At 35.5% G+C, this 17,000-nt stretch overlaps 1 protein-coding gene across 2 annotated transcripts in view; it reads right to left on the reverse strand.

Annotated features, from left to right (window-relative positions):
• LOC123561700 (nicastrin-like) overlaps window positions 1-17,000 on the reverse strand; it is a 57,406-nt gene that overhangs the window by 31,471 nt on the left and 8,935 nt on the right. For both annotated transcript variants that reach the window (XM_045354244.2, XM_045354245.2), the window contains exons 2-11: window positions 14,720-14,824; window positions 12,574-12,697; window positions 11,667-11,800; window positions 11,199-11,341; window positions 6,920-7,174; window positions 5,504-5,665; window positions 4,640-4,732; window positions 3,875-3,985; window positions 3,095-3,255; window positions 1,326-1,524 (exon numbers count right to left, since the gene is read on the reverse strand). In XM_045354244.2, coding sequence (XP_045210179.2) covers window positions 1,326-1,524; window positions 3,095-3,255; window positions 3,875-3,985; window positions 4,640-4,732; window positions 5,504-5,665; window positions 6,920-7,174; window positions 11,199-11,341; window positions 11,667-11,800; window positions 12,574-12,697; window positions 14,720-14,824 — 1,487 coding nt within the window. The remainder of the gene's footprint in view (window positions 1-1,325; window positions 1,525-3,094; window positions 3,256-3,874; window positions 3,986-4,639; window positions 4,733-5,503; window positions 5,666-6,919; window positions 7,175-11,198; window positions 11,342-11,666; window positions 11,801-12,573; window positions 12,698-14,719; window positions 14,825-17,000) is intronic.

The raw sequence follows: 17,000 nt of genomic DNA on the forward strand, positions 1-17,000 counted from the left end.
AATACCTTTACTTTTAGAACAAACTTATTTAATATTTTAAAACAAAATGAACTTCTAAAACAACATATATTTGATTTCAGTAACTTGGAATGTATTTACTATATAATTATTTTTTTTAAAGTTTTACCCCCATCTATTTCTTAAGGGCAGTTTCAGCAGTTCTTACTGCACAACTTATTGCACAGAGGCCTGTCCGTTAGTTATGATTTTTTTTTCGTCAAATCAGAATTGAATTACTTTCAGACGATACTGAACACTTTGTGTTAATGGAAATAAACTGGTCGAGAGCATATTTTAGTCAGTGAAATGTTAAGTGGTTGGTTTCTATTTCTATCTGTTTACAAGTAAGATTTGTTTGTTTGTTTGTTTTTGGTTTAAGGCCGTTTTTCAACAGTATTTCAGTTATGTAACAGCAGGCAGTTAATCTAACCACTGTTTCTGGATTCTGTACCAGTACAAACCTGTTATATGCAAGCAACTGCCAACTTCCCCACATGAATCAGAGGTGGAGGATGAATGATTTCAGATGCAATGTCTTTTATCAAATCGTCATGGAGAACATACGCCTCGCCCAGGGCTCAAAATCATGACCCCTGAGATCCATATATCTGCGCTCTCCCTATTGAGCTAAGCCGGTAGGCTTTTACAAGTAAGACGACAGAAAGTAAAGGAAATATAGCTTTCTACAATAGGTATTGTAGTCACAAATGGATACAATTAGTTAAAATTCTGACACATGTTTAAGAATGTCTTAGTGTTTCTTAAGAAACGCATATAATATACAATTTTTCTTATTCAAACACCCAAGAAATGGAACAATGCTTGATGATAGTAGAGTTATGCCCCCTGGCAAAAATGACCCAAAATTTGAGAAATATCTAAATTAAACCAATTTGTCATGAAACATATTCAAAGTTTGCTTCAGTTCTAGATTCTCATATTTGGATACCACTGTCAAATTGGTCATGCACTTATCCTGTTCTTAACCCTTACCCTGCTAAATTTCTATAATGAACTTGTCCATCTTTTAATTGAGAGACTGACCATTAACTGTTAAAAGGGGTGTTAACCAAAAAGATACTGACTGAACGGCGATTCTTGATCAGACTGCATGGATGTGCAGGCTGATCATGATCTACACTGGTTACAAAGGTAGAATCAATCATGTCCAGCATTGTAAGGGTTAACATAAAAACGAGCATGGTGACATACCATTAAGACTGCTAAAAATGATACGTGTACATATTGAAGTAGATATATGCAAAATTTCTTTAAAAAAATCTTTCGATAGAAAAAAATTTAATTCTATTTTTTGAAACACTTACAGTATTTTCATCCACAACTACATCATTTGTAGAATTTTCTCCAGTAGCAAGTTTATACAAGAACTTGGCAAGCATATCGGCAATTTGAGTGAGGTTTTTAGCCTGTTCCGAAACTGTATTGTAACACTCTGACTTGTTTGAACCTTTCTCACAATTTGCTTTAATTTCTGAAGCAAGATCTAACCTACTGTTGTAAAATCTGTAAAGATAAAGAAACAAATGTTCAACTGATTTAAGTATTAATACATAAAAGGTTAAGTAATTTCATGATGATACCTTGAGCCGCTATCCTGATACCATACTTCCAGTTGTTTTAAATAGGGTTTATGCCAAATTCATCACCGTTGCTGAAAGGGGAAACTGAAAATTCCAAAACTGGACAAGATAAAATAGCTTTAAAGAGTAAATCACTTCAAATGGCAAACATAACATGCCCTATGTACCAACAAAATACAACAGACATAATATGACATGATTTGACATTATGTCACAGGATTTTAATATTCTCCAGGGGCTTCTGTGGTCAAGTGGTAAAAGTAACTGTCTTCAAATCATTTGCTCCTCACCAAAGTAGGTTCAAAACCATTTGGTCTTCCTCCACCATCAAATGCTGGGAAAATTTTGTTCATGTGACATTAAATCTAACAACAAGAGCACCGCCTTGCGGGTGCTGATGCTCATCTGATTTTTTTTGTATAATAGAAATATTGTCCTACCCATGATTTTCTAAGTCTAAAAAGGGCCATCACTCTTGCAAAAAGCAGGATAGAGTTATGTTTCTTGATGTACAGTGTCCACTTATGATGGTGAAAAACTGTTGCAAGTTTTAAAGCAATAGCTTTGATAGTTTATGAGAAAAGTTGACTTAAACATAATATTCAACCAAGAAAATGATTTTTCTAAGTCCAAAAGGGGCAATAATTATTGCAAAAAGCAAGGTGGAGTTATGTTGCTTGCTGTACAGGGTCAGCTTATGATGGTGAACAAGAGTTGCAAGTTTTAAAGCAATAGCTTTGATAGTTTAAGAGAAAATGTTGACCTAAACATAAAACTTAACCAAGAAATCTGATATTTTCTAAGTCCAAAAGGGGCCATAAATCTTGCAAAAAGCAGGATGGAGCTATGTTTCTTGCTGTACAGGGTCAGCTTATGATGGTGAACAAGTGTTGCAAGTTTTAAAGGAATAGCTTTGATAGTTTAGGATAAAAGCTGACCTAAACATAAAACTTAACCAAGAAAACTGATTTTCTAAGTCCAAAAGGGGCAATAATTCTTGCAAAAAGCAAGATGGAGTTATGTTTCTTGATGTACAGGTTCTGCTTATGATGGTGAACAAGTATTCCAAGTTTCAAAGCAAAAGCTTTGATAGTTTAGGAGAAAAGTTGACCTAAACATAAAACTTAACCAAGAAATCTGATATTTTCTAAGTACAAAAGGGGCCATAAATCTTGCAAAAAGCAAGATGGAGTTATGTTTCTTGCTATACAGGGTCAGCTTATGATGGTGAACAAGTATTCCAAGTTTCAAAGCAATAGCTTTGATAGTTTAGGAGAAAAGCTGACCTAAACATAAAACTTAACCAGGCAACGCCGACGCAGACGCAGACGCCGACGCCGACAACCACTCAAGTGATGACAATAACTCATCATTTTTTTTCAAAAAATCAGATGAGCTAAAAAGAGATTAATATACCTTCATTTTGTCACAATATTCCTTGATTATTTTGTGGAATATATTTTCATACAATAGAAGACAATGTTACCACTTACTTGTTTGTATATTCTTTTTTATGATCTGTTACAACAACTGCAGGTAGATCCGCCTTTTTCAGGAATGACTGGACACTGGCTGGAGGTAACGGAAGTGACATATCTGCCACTTCAACAAGCGAGGGGTCAATATCCTTCAGGTCCGACACCATCTTGTCAACCTACAGGTAATTATATATTTAAGAAATAATATATTTCAAATAGTGATTTGTCATTGACTTAAATCAAGAAAGTTCAGATGCGAAGGAATTATATTACCAGGGCAGAGTCCAAGTGATATAATATGCATAGGACGACAACGATTTTATTCAAGAGCAATATATATATATATATTGTTTTGGTTCTTATACAATATCAATGAAAATAATCCACATCCTGATGACATCCAACTTTTGCCTGTTTTGTGTGGTTTTCTTTTCCAGTGTGCCACTGTGAAATATGATGTCATGATGTAATATTTATGGGTTTCAATATTTCTACACAGTTGATCCTGTACTTATCTGCAGAAAGGTCACTTACAGCTAGCTCAGGTACATACTTTCTAGAGAGTAGATCAGTATCAATTGGTTGACTAATCCATAGCAAAAAAGTTCACATCCTATATATGTGTGTTAAAGGAAGGGCAACTGCTGGCTCCCATAAACTGACAGTACAAATCAGTACTTGCTAGGTATAATACTGCATGTTCAGAATAAAATAAGTCTAACATGACCTTCGAAATGTAAGATAAAACATCAACTACTAACACTACTATCTTATATAAAATTATATACAGCATACCTCTGGCAGTTTAGGTCTTGAGATTGGATCTGTATGAATCCAGACCTTTCCTTCATCTCTATACGCCAGTTGGTTTACTTCCACAAAATGTGAAATATGTCTAAAATTTATCTGAAATATAGGTTAACAAAACATGAAAGCCAACCCATACAGACTCATTCTTAAAGCACCTATCATATTACTATCTCTCACAAAAAAGTCTCAATTCTTTACGTTTTGCTGTAATTCAATTCATACCAACATAATTTCAGGTCAAATGGAGACTTTCCAGCCTGAAGCGATAGGAGAAGATCCCAGGTGACCTTTAAGGCATTACTTAAGGCTTGGGTGAGCCCCCAAACAGATCAACAAAACTTCTGCATGTCTGAGCTTGATGGCTTCCTTACAGAAAAGAATTCTACCCCACATTCAAGGTTTGGACCAACAGCAGTGAGTGGCAAGTGATTCTGAGCCCAAAACTGTAACCACTCAGCCAAAGATGCCAAGGTTTCTATTATCTCCAAAGACGCTATGATTTATCTTTTGTTTTTCAAGAAAAGATATTCTTTTAAAGATCATGGCGATGTTTTCCCTTCTATAGGGTCATTTTTTTTTCACACTTTTGGCATGTAAATATTGTATGCTCATGTTTCCTTTCAAAATATTTAACTACATAAACCTAAATTAACAGGTACAATGTGTTTCCTACTCAAGAAATGCCCCTGTATTTACCTTCAAGAAAAATGGAGAACATTTGGAAGGTATTGTATGAACGTATATCATTACCTTTTGTATGTACTTTCCAGTTACAGACGATGGAAAGAGGTTGTTTTCCATATCATAAACCATTCGTCCTGATCCTATATAGTCAAATGCTTCCTGAAAATCATGTTAATATATCATAGATTTACTACAGTTATCACAAGTCAATTAGGTGAATGCTTCCTATAATGCATGACTGCATTTCTAGCTTAAATAAACAAATACAAAAATGAGGAAAAAGTGTACTAAATGGATAATTCAGTAATTTTGGTGGGATTTATTTTTGTGAATAGTCCATCCCAGAAAATATAAATACTTTTAAAAGTATCATTATTTTTGTTAAACAAGAAAACTATTCTTCAGGCAGTTTCACTACCATCTCACAAAGTGGCTCTATATCCCAAACATCTTTAATACCGCACAAACCAATTGCAATTATAAATAGAGCACCCTTTTGTTTGTGCGAAAATATCTGATTTTAAAGTAGTGAAACTCACTTAAACATATTTAATTTACCTAGAATATCATTTTTGAACACCTTACAATTAGAAATCTTTCATTTTGTAAACCCACTGCATAATCAGTGAAAAGTAAAGAATCTGTGAGGCTGTTACCAGACAACTACATCAATCCAATTAAAGAATATCAATGTAGCTTAAGACATGCTCTGGTTGAATTTTGATTCAATTTGGATGTTATGGCATGCAATGAATTAGTGTGTGAAGTTTCAATCAATTCCCACAAGTGGTTACTGAGATACTGGCTTACATACGAAAACTTAACCAAATAGGAACGCCGACACCAAAGCCGACAAATGGGAGAGTCCAATGGCACTACCCATTCTTCAATTAGTCGAGCTTAAAAAGTCAGTATCTGTAAAAACCTTACCCCTTGAAAGAATGTAAACATGACATCTTTGGTTAAGTTTGAGTCCCGTATTTTGTCCTTCACCTTTCCAATGGCCTCTGCTACTGCCAGCAAAGCTACAATACCTGACACATGGTTATCTGCACTGGGATAGTGATCTTCAAACATCGAGAAAGAGTCCATCTGTAAAATATACATCTAGATAGTGAAATTGTTGCTCTCGTTTAAAGTGACATGTTTTCAGATTTTGTCAAAGAAAGTTATTCAGTTAGGGTAACACTTTTTCACAATAGTCATTGGAAATAGAAAGAAGTTCTGGGAGTTCTGCCAATGCTCATCTTACAAAAACATATTTAGATGTTGTGAAATGTATAGAAAATCTTCTTCTCTGATTTCAATTTTGCTAAATTTCTAAAAAGGACTGGTCCATCATTCACTTTGGGCAATACCATTTATTATTCAATGGGGTGTTCGCTGAAAATTTACTAACTGAACAGCGAACAGTGCAGACCATGATCTGCATGGAAATGCAGGCTGATCTTGGTCTGCACTGGTTGCAAAGGCAGAATCACTTGCCGCCCACAGGCTAAAGGTTAAAGTAACATGTTTTCAGATTTTTTGGCATCAAAGAATGCTATTTAGTAAGGGAAACACATCTTCGTACCAGTCATTGGAAATAGAAAGCAAAACCAGTGTCATCTGGGAGTTTCGGCCAATGCTCATCTTACAAAAACATACTTAGATGTTGTGAAATGTATAGAAAATCTTCAACTCTGATTGTCAAAATTTTAATGTGTATCAAATATAGCAGACTTTCTTTCTTTACCTATTATAGACCAAGTAAATTCGCCCAATGTCTCCTGATATATAAACAACGTCAACGTCAAAACTTTATTACACTAGTGTATTATCAAATTTATGTAATGGCTTTATTTCACTCCCGCGATGTCAAACATTTGATAAACATTTATATAAGAAACCAAAAACTCCATTACATAGAGTCAGACCCCTGTAAGAAATTCATGTTTTATCATTACTAAGACATTCTGAAGTTACCTTCCTTTGATATAAAACTATTTGATCTTTTGATACCAATATGATTTCTAGTTTTAAATTTGTATTTGATAGATAATGGGATATTTCAATTATATGAATTAAAATCAATTCCATTTTTATCTATCAAATACAAATTTAATATCACATTGAACCTTAAGCCCGCAGGTGGCAAGTGATTCTGCCTTTGCGACCAGTGCAGACCCAGATCTGTGCAGGCTGATCATGGTCTGCACTGTTCACTATTCAGTCAGTAAATTATCAGTGAAAAACCCTTTGAGTAATAAATGGTACTGCCCAAAATGAATTATCGACCAGTCAATTTTAAAAATTTAGCAGAGTAAAAGTTAAGAGAGACAGCCCTTAATAGAAATAGATGCTTACCCTTGCAGCAACAACAATGACAGATTTGTTTTCTCTTGTCTCCTCGTTAGTAATGTCTTTCACTGTTGCATAAACATTTTGATCTCCCAAAGCATCACAATATCTGTCTGGATTCAAGTTCAACTGGTGGTTAGTTCTACGTGTGCATGTCTCAGAGTCTTTTGCCCCGTCCATTCGATCTTTGAGCTGTACTGCACACAGTGGGTAGTCTCTAGCTTTACCAGCAGAGTCGCGCTCATTGAACTTCTTGTAACACTGAAATGTATTTATACAGAATAAACAAGAGGACCATGATGGTCCTGAATCGCTCACCTGTTCCCACATGACCCAGTTTTGAACTGAGTATGACGTTGTTTTTTCTATTATTTGACATAGTGACCTAGTTTTTGAGCTCATGTGACCCAGTTTTGAACCTGACCCAGATATCATCAAGATAAAAATTCTGACCAATTTTCATGAAGATCCATTAAAAAATATGGCCTCTAGAGAGGTCACAAGGTTTTTTTATTATTTGACCTACTGACCTAGTTATTGACAGCACGTGACCCAATTTCGAACTTGACCTAGATATCATCAAGGTGAACATTCAGACCAATTTTCATGAAGATCCATTTGAAAGTATGGCCTCTAGAGAGGTCACAAGGATTTTCTATTTTTAGACCTACTGACCTAGTTTTTGAACGCAGTTGACCCAGTTTCAAATTTGACCTAGATATCATCAAGATAAACATTCAGACCAACTTTCATACAGATCCCATGAAAAAAATGGCCTCTAGAGAGGTCACAACGTTTTTTTATTATTTGATCTACTGACCTAGTTACTGACCGCACGTGACCCAGTTTCGAACTTGACTTAGATATCATCAAGGTGAACATTCTGAACAATTTTCATGAAGATCCATTTGAAAGTATGGCCTCTAGAGAGGTCACAAGGTTTTTCTATTTTTAGACCTACTGACCTAGATTTTGACCACAGTTGACCCAGTTTCGAACCTGATCTAGATATCATCAAGATGAACATTCAGACCAACTTTCATACAGATCCCATGAAAAATGCAGCCTCTAGAGAGGTCACAAGGTTTTTTTATTATTTGACCTACTGACCTAGTTATTGACCGCACGTGATCCAGTTTCGAACTTGACCTAGATATCATCAAGGTGAACATTCTGACCAATTTTCATGAAGATCCATTCATAAGTATGGCCTCTAGAGAGGTCACAAGGTTTTTCTATTTTTAGACCTACTGACCTAGTTTTTGACCGTACGTGACCCAGTTTCGAACTTGACCTAGAAATCATCAAGGTGAACATCCAGACCAACTTTCATACAGATATCATGAAAAATATGGCCTCTAGAGAGGTCACAAGGTTTTTCTATTATTTGATCTACTGACCTAGTTTTTGATGGCACGTAACCCAGTTTCGAACTTGACCTAGATATCATCAAGTTGAACAATCTGACCAATTTTCATGAAGATCTTGTGAAAAATATGGCCTCTAAAGAGGTCACAAGGTTTTTCTATTTTTAGACCTACTGACCTAGTTTTTGACTGCACGTGATCCAGTTTCGAACTTGACCTAGATATCATCAAGGTGAACATTCTGACCAATTTTCATAAAGACCCCATGAAAAATGTGACCTCTAGAGTGGTCACAAGCAAAAGTTTACAGACGGACGGACTGACGGACGGACGCACGGACGACGGACGCTGCACGATCACAAAAGCTCACCTTGTCACTTTGTGACAGGTGAGCTAATAAAAATTAAGAAGACAAAAAAATGGTTGAAAGATCTGTGTAGGATTTCATGTTCTGAGCCGTGCCATGAGAAAACCAACATAGTGGCTTTGCGACCAGCATGGATATAGACCAGCCTGCGCATCTGCGCAGTCTGGTCTGGATCCATGCTGCTCGCTTTTAAAGCCTACTACAATTAGAGAAACCGTTAGCGAACAGCATGGATCCTGACCAGACTGTGCGGATGCGCAGGTTGGTCTGGATCCATGCTGGTCGCAAACCCACTATGTTGGTTTTCTCGTGGCACAGCTCTTCTATTTAAAGGGATACACAGGTACAACTGAGGATGAAAAATTAAAAATCTATCAAATCATTATAAAAAGGACATTTCTCACATTTTACTGGCATGCTTAGTTAAAACAGATTTAACGACTTTTGACTTTGATGATGCTGGTATGTAATTTTCATGCTTTTGCTAACCTGAATTACCAATATATATGCCAGGTAAGGACAACACCTAATAAATGCTATAAAATGGCACCTTCGACTTTTCTTTTCTGATGTTACTCATTTTTACCTTGGATATGGTAAGACAATTAGAGTACGAATGATCAAATTGTTGACTGGATGACCTGTCATATGCTTTCGTGACTTCAAATATAGTCATAAAGCTACAACACAGGACAAGAGTTGTTTTTTTTATTAGCTCATCTGATTTTTTGAAAAAAAATGATGAGTTATTGTCATCACTTGAGCGGTTGTCGGCGTCGGCGTCGGCGTCTGCGTCGGCGTTGCTTGGTTAAGTTTTATGTTTAGGTCAGCTTTTCTCCTAAACTATCAAAGCTATTGCTTTGAAACTTGGAATACTTGTTCACCATCATAAGCTGACCCTGTATAGCAAGAAACATAACTCCATCTTGCATTTTGCAAGATTTATGGCCCCTTTTGTACTTAGAAAATATCAGATTTCTTGGTTAAGTTTTATGTTTAGGTCAACTTTTCTCCTACACTATCAAAGCTATTGCTTTGAAACTTGGAATACTTGTTCACCATCATAAGCAGACCCTGTACATCAAGAAACATAACTCCATCTTGCTTTTTGCAAGAATTATTGCCCCTTTTGGACTTAGAAAATCAGTTTCTTGGTTAAATTTTATGTTTAGGTCAACTTTTATCCTAAACTATCAAAGCTATTGCTTTAAAACTTGCAACACTTGTTCACCATCATAAGCTGACCCTGTACAGCAAGAAACATAACTCCATCCTGCTTTTTGCAAGAATGATGGCCCCTTTTGGACTTAAAAAATATCAGATTTCTTGGTTAAGTTTTATGTTTAGGTCAACTTTTTCTCTTAAACCATCAAAGCTATTGCTTTAAAACTTGCAACTGTTGTTCACCATCATAAGCTGACCCTGTACAGCAAGCAACATAACTCCATCCTGCTTTTTGCAATAATTATTGCCCCTTTTGGACTTAGAAAAATCATTTTCTTGGTTGAATATTATGTTTAAGTCAACTTTTCTCATAAACTATCAAAGCTATTGCTTTAAAACTTGCAACAGTTTTTCACCATCATAAGTGGACACTGTACATCAAGAAACATAACTCTATCCTGCTTTTTGCAAGAATGATGGCCCTTTTTAGACTTAGAAAATCATGGGTAGGACAATATTTCTATTATACAAAAATAATCAGATGAGCGTCAGCACCCGCAAGGCGGTGCTCTTGTTTTATACTTAAGTGCAGCAAGAAAACTCAACTTTTCCAGACAGTCTTTTGCATACACTTATCATTATGCAAACAGATTTAATATACATGTGTACACACTCAAGCATGGAATTGCCACCTCTGTACTAAGTTTAACTATGCAAATTTCAGTTCTAAAATATTGCAATGATGTAGTTTTCAGAAATTCTTCTTAAAGCCTGACAATGAAAGCATTAGGAACAATATTATATTATGTATGTTTTGTTGGGTTTAATGTCGCACCAACACAGATGTAGGTCATATGGCGACTTTCCAGCTTTGACGGGGGAGGAAGACCCCAGGTGCCACTCTGTGCATTATTTCATCACAAACAAACACCTGGGTAGAACCACCACCAATGCTCAGAGTGAGGCTAAAACCCACATTGGTGAGGGGCAAGTGATTTGAAGTCAGTGACCTTAACCACTCTGTCATGGAGGCCACCATACTACATATGTACAACAGTATACAGAAACTTGCCATAAAACTTTAGCCTGAAGGCAATGATGACAAAAATTTAAGGGCAAATTTAATAGCCCTCTTTATTCTTAGAATAATGAAGCTAATGTATCATTACAAACATGAACCTATCCATTAACATATATATTTTACAAGAGGTCATACAGACACTTCATAACAATTAAACTTGTTCTCAAGTTAGACATAACATACAAAAATATTTTTAAATTTTTAAATGCTTCCATGTTTATGTAACAGTTATGAACTTGTGAATAAAATTGGTTTCTAAGTACCAATGATGCTCGCATAAAGGTATCAGTACAACATGTTACCCACCTTCTCTATGATGAAGTCCACATCTTTTTCTTGTGTCAGAATAAATATTGGTATACTAAGGTCCTGGAACATTAAGCCCTGTCCAACTGGGTTCCACACTGCCTTGGAACAGCCTTCATAATCTTCGTTACCACTATACAAACCTACAAACAGGAGAACAATCATTATAATATCTGAAAACATGCCATGTAGGATGATCCCATGATGCCCCTAAGAGCATAATTTCTGGTCCAGAAACTGGGCACCTGGCCGAACTATCAGCTCTTGGCAATAAACTGACTTCTCAGATGAATGTATCTGACCACTAGTAAGGCTGGAACTCAATCAAACAGGTTAAGACTGAATGCCTTTCAACATATCCTTTAAACACTAAGTAATATGATTTAAGTCTTGTTGATTTAGGCAAGACTTAACCATATTATAAACCTGACTGGAAGATCCAACTGCAAAGAGAAAATGTGTACTTACCATATCCTTGATTGGGACAGGACTTGTCTGGAGAAAATGCCTCGGCTGGGGGGTACTTGTCTTCTTTACCTGCTACCTGTATAACCATAATGCCATTCACTTTTCCAGACGCCTGCAGTCTTTTTACTGTCCCCCTGTCATTTTATACAATACTTTAATAATAAAGACAAATGCACTGCCTCTGGGTGTCAACACTTTTTTGATAAGAACAATATGTTTAGGCAATATCCAAAACAAAGTTATGATTCTTATCTGACTTACAAGATCAATTGATGACAATACTTCATTTAAGTCTATGAACTGCTATTTCCACTCATAAATGAACCAAAAGTATGCTTTAGAATAATGAAACTTGAATGTAAGAAAACCTGCATTTGTTAAGTGTATGTGTGTATGTCCGGGTTTAACGTCTTTTCCAACAATTTTTCAGTCATATAAACAACGGTGTCTACTTGTAGCAGTGAGCACAATGCCCAACTTTATAGTGCTGCCTCAATGAAATATCACGCCGTAGACACATGGCATGATACCCCACCCAGTCACATTAGACTGACACCGGACTGACCAGTCCTAGCACTATCCCCTTAATGCTGAAGTGTCTGGTGTTTCAGAACACCTACACAATGTACCATTCTTTGATTTAAAGAGTTTGTCTTTAAAATAAGTGTATAAAATAGCTAACTCTTACCATGCTGGACGCGACTTGCCTTTGCGACCAGTGTAGATCATGATCAGCCTGAATATCCATGCAGTCTGATCAAGATCTGTACTGTTTGCCATTCAGTCAGTATCTTTGTGGTATGCACCCCTTTAGACAGTTAATGGCACTGTCCAAATTGAAAGACGGACAAGTTCATTATATAAATTTAGCAGGGTAAGGGTTAACTGAGAATCATGGCAAACTTACATGTTGAAATAACGAGCACTGAGCAACACAGCATATGGTTTGTGTGGGCCTTTTTCCAGGAGCCAATCAATATCAGATGATGTATTCACATAATGTACAACACCAACATTCCCCTTTGGATCAGCTGAAGAAAAATGACTAAGTGCTCACCAAATTCTGATTTGAGAAAAACTGAATTACATTTGTAGAAATTTATTCGATATCATATTGTTATAGATACTTATTTATTAAGCTTTTTGTAACTGATGCATTCTCTTGCAATAAAGGTTCAACATTGTGTCTAGATCTATAATGCTGACATCAGATGTGACAGAATACAAAGTCAGGTAAATTATTCAGAATTTAATATTGTGTACCCAGTAGATGGACTTAAACCACTGAAGATATCTATGTTTAGTATCTATATAGTAGTAACATATTACCATGATTACTGCAAAACAATCTGGGGAACTTTTGTTTTCACAAAGTTTTCTGGGCTAAAATCTTATACAGGGATTTTTGTATGAAATACATTTTTTTGCTAAATTTAAGATTATTAAAGGTTTTCAATACTCAAAAACTTCCACTGTATGTTCTGAAAAACCTTAAATATGATGTATTGTTTCATTCTTGTGAAAATTAAGACATTTTCAAAGCTTACTAAAACCACGAAATCAAAAACAAGAGGGCCATGATGGCCCTATATCGCTCACCTGTTATCATTGCACTTGAGGACAAGAAGGTCCTCAGAAAAAATATCCAAGTACAAAGGACAGGAACAACAAAGGGAAGGAATTTAACCAAAAAGAAAAAAAAATCTTACAATGTATAGATATGCTAAAATACACCTAAAAATTGGAGGTACCATCTATGTTGTACCACAGAAAACTGGTCTCGTGTTTTCCCTACGGCCAATAATAAAAAAGTTACTAAAATAAGCTATTTATAGTAACATAAAAGGGAAGTAATTAAAAAAATAAATATTGTAAGTGGACAAAAGAAGGATCTGCCAAATAAATCTGTTGACATAAATGAAATTTCAGATCAGTATCTTCATTAGTTATGGAGATATAACAATTTTAATTTGAAATAAAGGGAGGTAATCTGACATAAAATCAGTCCATAGTTATCTACCCTGATTGTGTCAGTCCAACTAATAACAATAATGAAATTTCAAGTAAGTCTTGTAAGTACTTACTGATATAAATCCATTTTGATTACAATCAGGGGAGGTAATCAGATATAAAATAACTCTGGAACATATGATTGGATCTGATTTGTCATGGAATCCTAGATTTATTGTTGTTGAAGATATTTTGGAAGTTTGAGTCAAATAAAACCATAAATGAAGTCTCTACATGGCTGCAAAAGCCAAAATAGCCAATTTTGGACCTTTAAGGGGCCATAACTCTGGAACCCAAGACAGAATCTGGCCAGTTGAATAAAGGAAGCAAGATCTTGTGGTGATACAAGTTGTGTGCAAGTTTGGTTAAATTCAAATCATAAATGAAGCTGCTATTGTGCAGACAAGGTCAAAAAAGCTAATTTTGGCCCTTTCAGGGGCCATCACTCTGGAATCCATAATGGAATCTCGCCAGTTCAAGAAAGGAACCAAGATCTTATGGTGATACAAGTTGCATGCAAGTTTGGTTAAAATAAAATCATAAATGAAGCCGCTATTGTGCAGACAAGGTCAAAATAGCTAAATCTGGCCCTTCCAGGGGCCATAACTCTGGAACCCATAATGAAATCTGGCCAGTTCAAGAAAGGAATCAAGATCTTATGGTGATAAAAGTTGTGTGCCAGTTTGGTAAAATTCAGATCATAAATAAAGCTGCTATTGTGCAGACAAGGTCAAAATAGCTAATTTTGGCCCTTTCAGGGGCCATATCTCTGGAACCCATAATGGGATCTGGCCAGTTCAAGAAAGGAATTGTGATCTTATGGTGATACAAGTTGTGTGTAAGTTTGGTTAAAATAAAATCATAAATGAAACCACTATCGTGCAGACAAGAAATTGTTGATGGACGGACGCACAGACTGACGACGGACGAAGGGTGATCACAAAAGCTCACCTTGTCACTATGTGACAGGTGAGCTAAAAAAACAAAAAAAAAAAACAAAAAAAACTGAAGCATTTGTTTTAAACTAGCAAAGTGATTCTTACATGTGCATCCAATCTGATGTGTTCCATTCAACCTTCTGAAGCATGGTGACCTCCCACTTGAAGTTATATCTACATAGATCTTCTCTTTTGTTCTCTCACAATATACTGAAATGACACATGAGTATATATAAACTAGCTTATGCTAATTAAGGAATGTCTTTTTCATGGCCATGCAATAAGTTTCATGTAGTGAAACCCTTTATAAATAGCTTACGTGAGGATTCAATCTTGTAAGATACAGAAAATTAATAGAAAAGAAAATGTTGAAGTTTTGAGTTGTATATTCGACATCCCTAACTATACCCGCCAAACGTAAATGCAGAAGCAACATATCATAAATGCAGCCTAGTAAACACACCAAGTACCTATTTTGCACTGCATTCAAAACACTGTCATGTGCCATATGATCTTTGATCTCAAGCAATGTCAGTTAAACAAGCAATAAGCCAAAGACAGGTTTGGATGTAGAACTGTTGACCTAACATTACTTTTATTGGTAGGATTATACACTGCTCAACCTTTGCACATGACAACATGCTAGCTGAAGAAATTACGAATGCAAATTGTTTTTTTTTTATGGACAAAATATTTAACAACATCTCAGAAGATGAGTTAGAAGAAATGAAACCATGGTAAAATTTTCAAAAAAGGCCTTTTTAAATATTCCTTGATCAACATATCTAAACAAGCTTAACATATAAAGGCCTTCCACTATTTCATATATTCATTAAAATAAGTAGACATTCTTAGTGATGTTTTTTTAATAAAAACAGAAAGGCTTGAATGCAGGTTTTCCCCCCTATAAATCTACCTCTGGTAAAAGGAGGTAATCCCAAAGCAAAAAAGTATCTTTTTTTCCTAATTCTGAATTTAAAATTCCCTAATGATTGTGACCTTTCAGGGTTTTGCTGTTTTAAAATAGTTTTGCTAACTTGAATTTATATTTTGGTTATTGTTTGTTTGTTTTGGGTTTAACACCATTTTTCAACAGTATTTCAGCTATGTAACGGCGGGCAGTTAACCTAACCAGTGTTCCTGGATTCTGTACCAGTACAAACCTGTTCTCTGCAAGTAACTGCCAACTTCCCCACATGAATCAGAGGTGGAGGATGAATGATTTCAGACACAATGTCTTTTATCAAATCGTCACGAAGAACATACACCACGCCCGGGGATCAAACTCACGACCCAAAAATTTGTAGATCTGCACTCTCCCTATTGAGCTAAGCGGGCGGGTGCTATTTTGGCTATTAAAGCAACAGTTATACTGTTGAACAATTACTGTAATGCAATCCATTAAATTAATACTTTACATAAAATTTTTTTTTACATAGATTTTGGTAATTTGCAATTTTTCCCAATTAAGACAATTTCCGAGAGCATTTCCCCTATTCCACTGGTGTTGGTGGCATTCCCAAAATGATGAAAAGCCTTGAATGGTTTGACCAAGTAATGTAAAAATCCCTGAGAGCTACTTGTATTATATCATCCCAAGTAGTAGTTGACTTCATACATATATTTTATGTATCATTAACAACTTTATTCTGTAACAACCCTTCTGTAAATATGCCACCAATGTCCATCATTTTCCATTATTTTTCATGGCATTGTATGGCATTCAGTGGCATATCTGATGGAAAATATGATGGACAATACTGGCATCTGATGGAAAATTGTTGCCTTTTCCTTACACTGCCACTGTTTGCCACCAAATGACAACACAAGTTCCACCAAATGCCACAGAACTGTAGTGGAAATCAGTGGAAAGTTGAACTTTGCCATTTTTATGAGTGTAAATCAGTGGAAAACACTTAGAATTTTTCTCTCATTCTGAGACTGGAAATTTCTGTGCTGAAATCATTTGTGTAGTGATAAAGCTGAAACATTAGATTTAAGTAAAGACTTGTCACATCGAGTTCCTCTTGCAAAACATAATTATTTTAATCATAATCATAATTTTTGCTTATAATTATAATGAAGGTGAACTATTGTTTGAGTCACTCTTAAGCATGTAGTTTATTGTTTAAATTTGCTGTTTCTACTGTGTAACAAACCTCAATTGAAATAAACATCAAACTTATAGATAGTTAATATTGTTTCATCATTGTATCTTACTCTGGTTACTGAGAATCTATTTGTTGACTAGCACTATAGTATAGGGGCTGTTCTCTCACAGCATGGCCTTGATACCTGTACATTGTATAAAAATACAGTGTAAACACACTGCAGAGATAAAGGGTTAACTCTGGAATTCTGCTGTGTTATAAATAGAACTCTCAAC

The sequence above is a fragment of the Mercenaria mercenaria genome, chromosome 10 (genome assembly GCF_021730395.1).
Source record: "Mercenaria mercenaria strain notata chromosome 10, MADL_Memer_1, whole genome shotgun sequence".
Classification (NCBI taxonomy): Eukaryota; Metazoa; Mollusca; class Bivalvia; order Venerida; family Veneridae; genus Mercenaria; species Mercenaria mercenaria.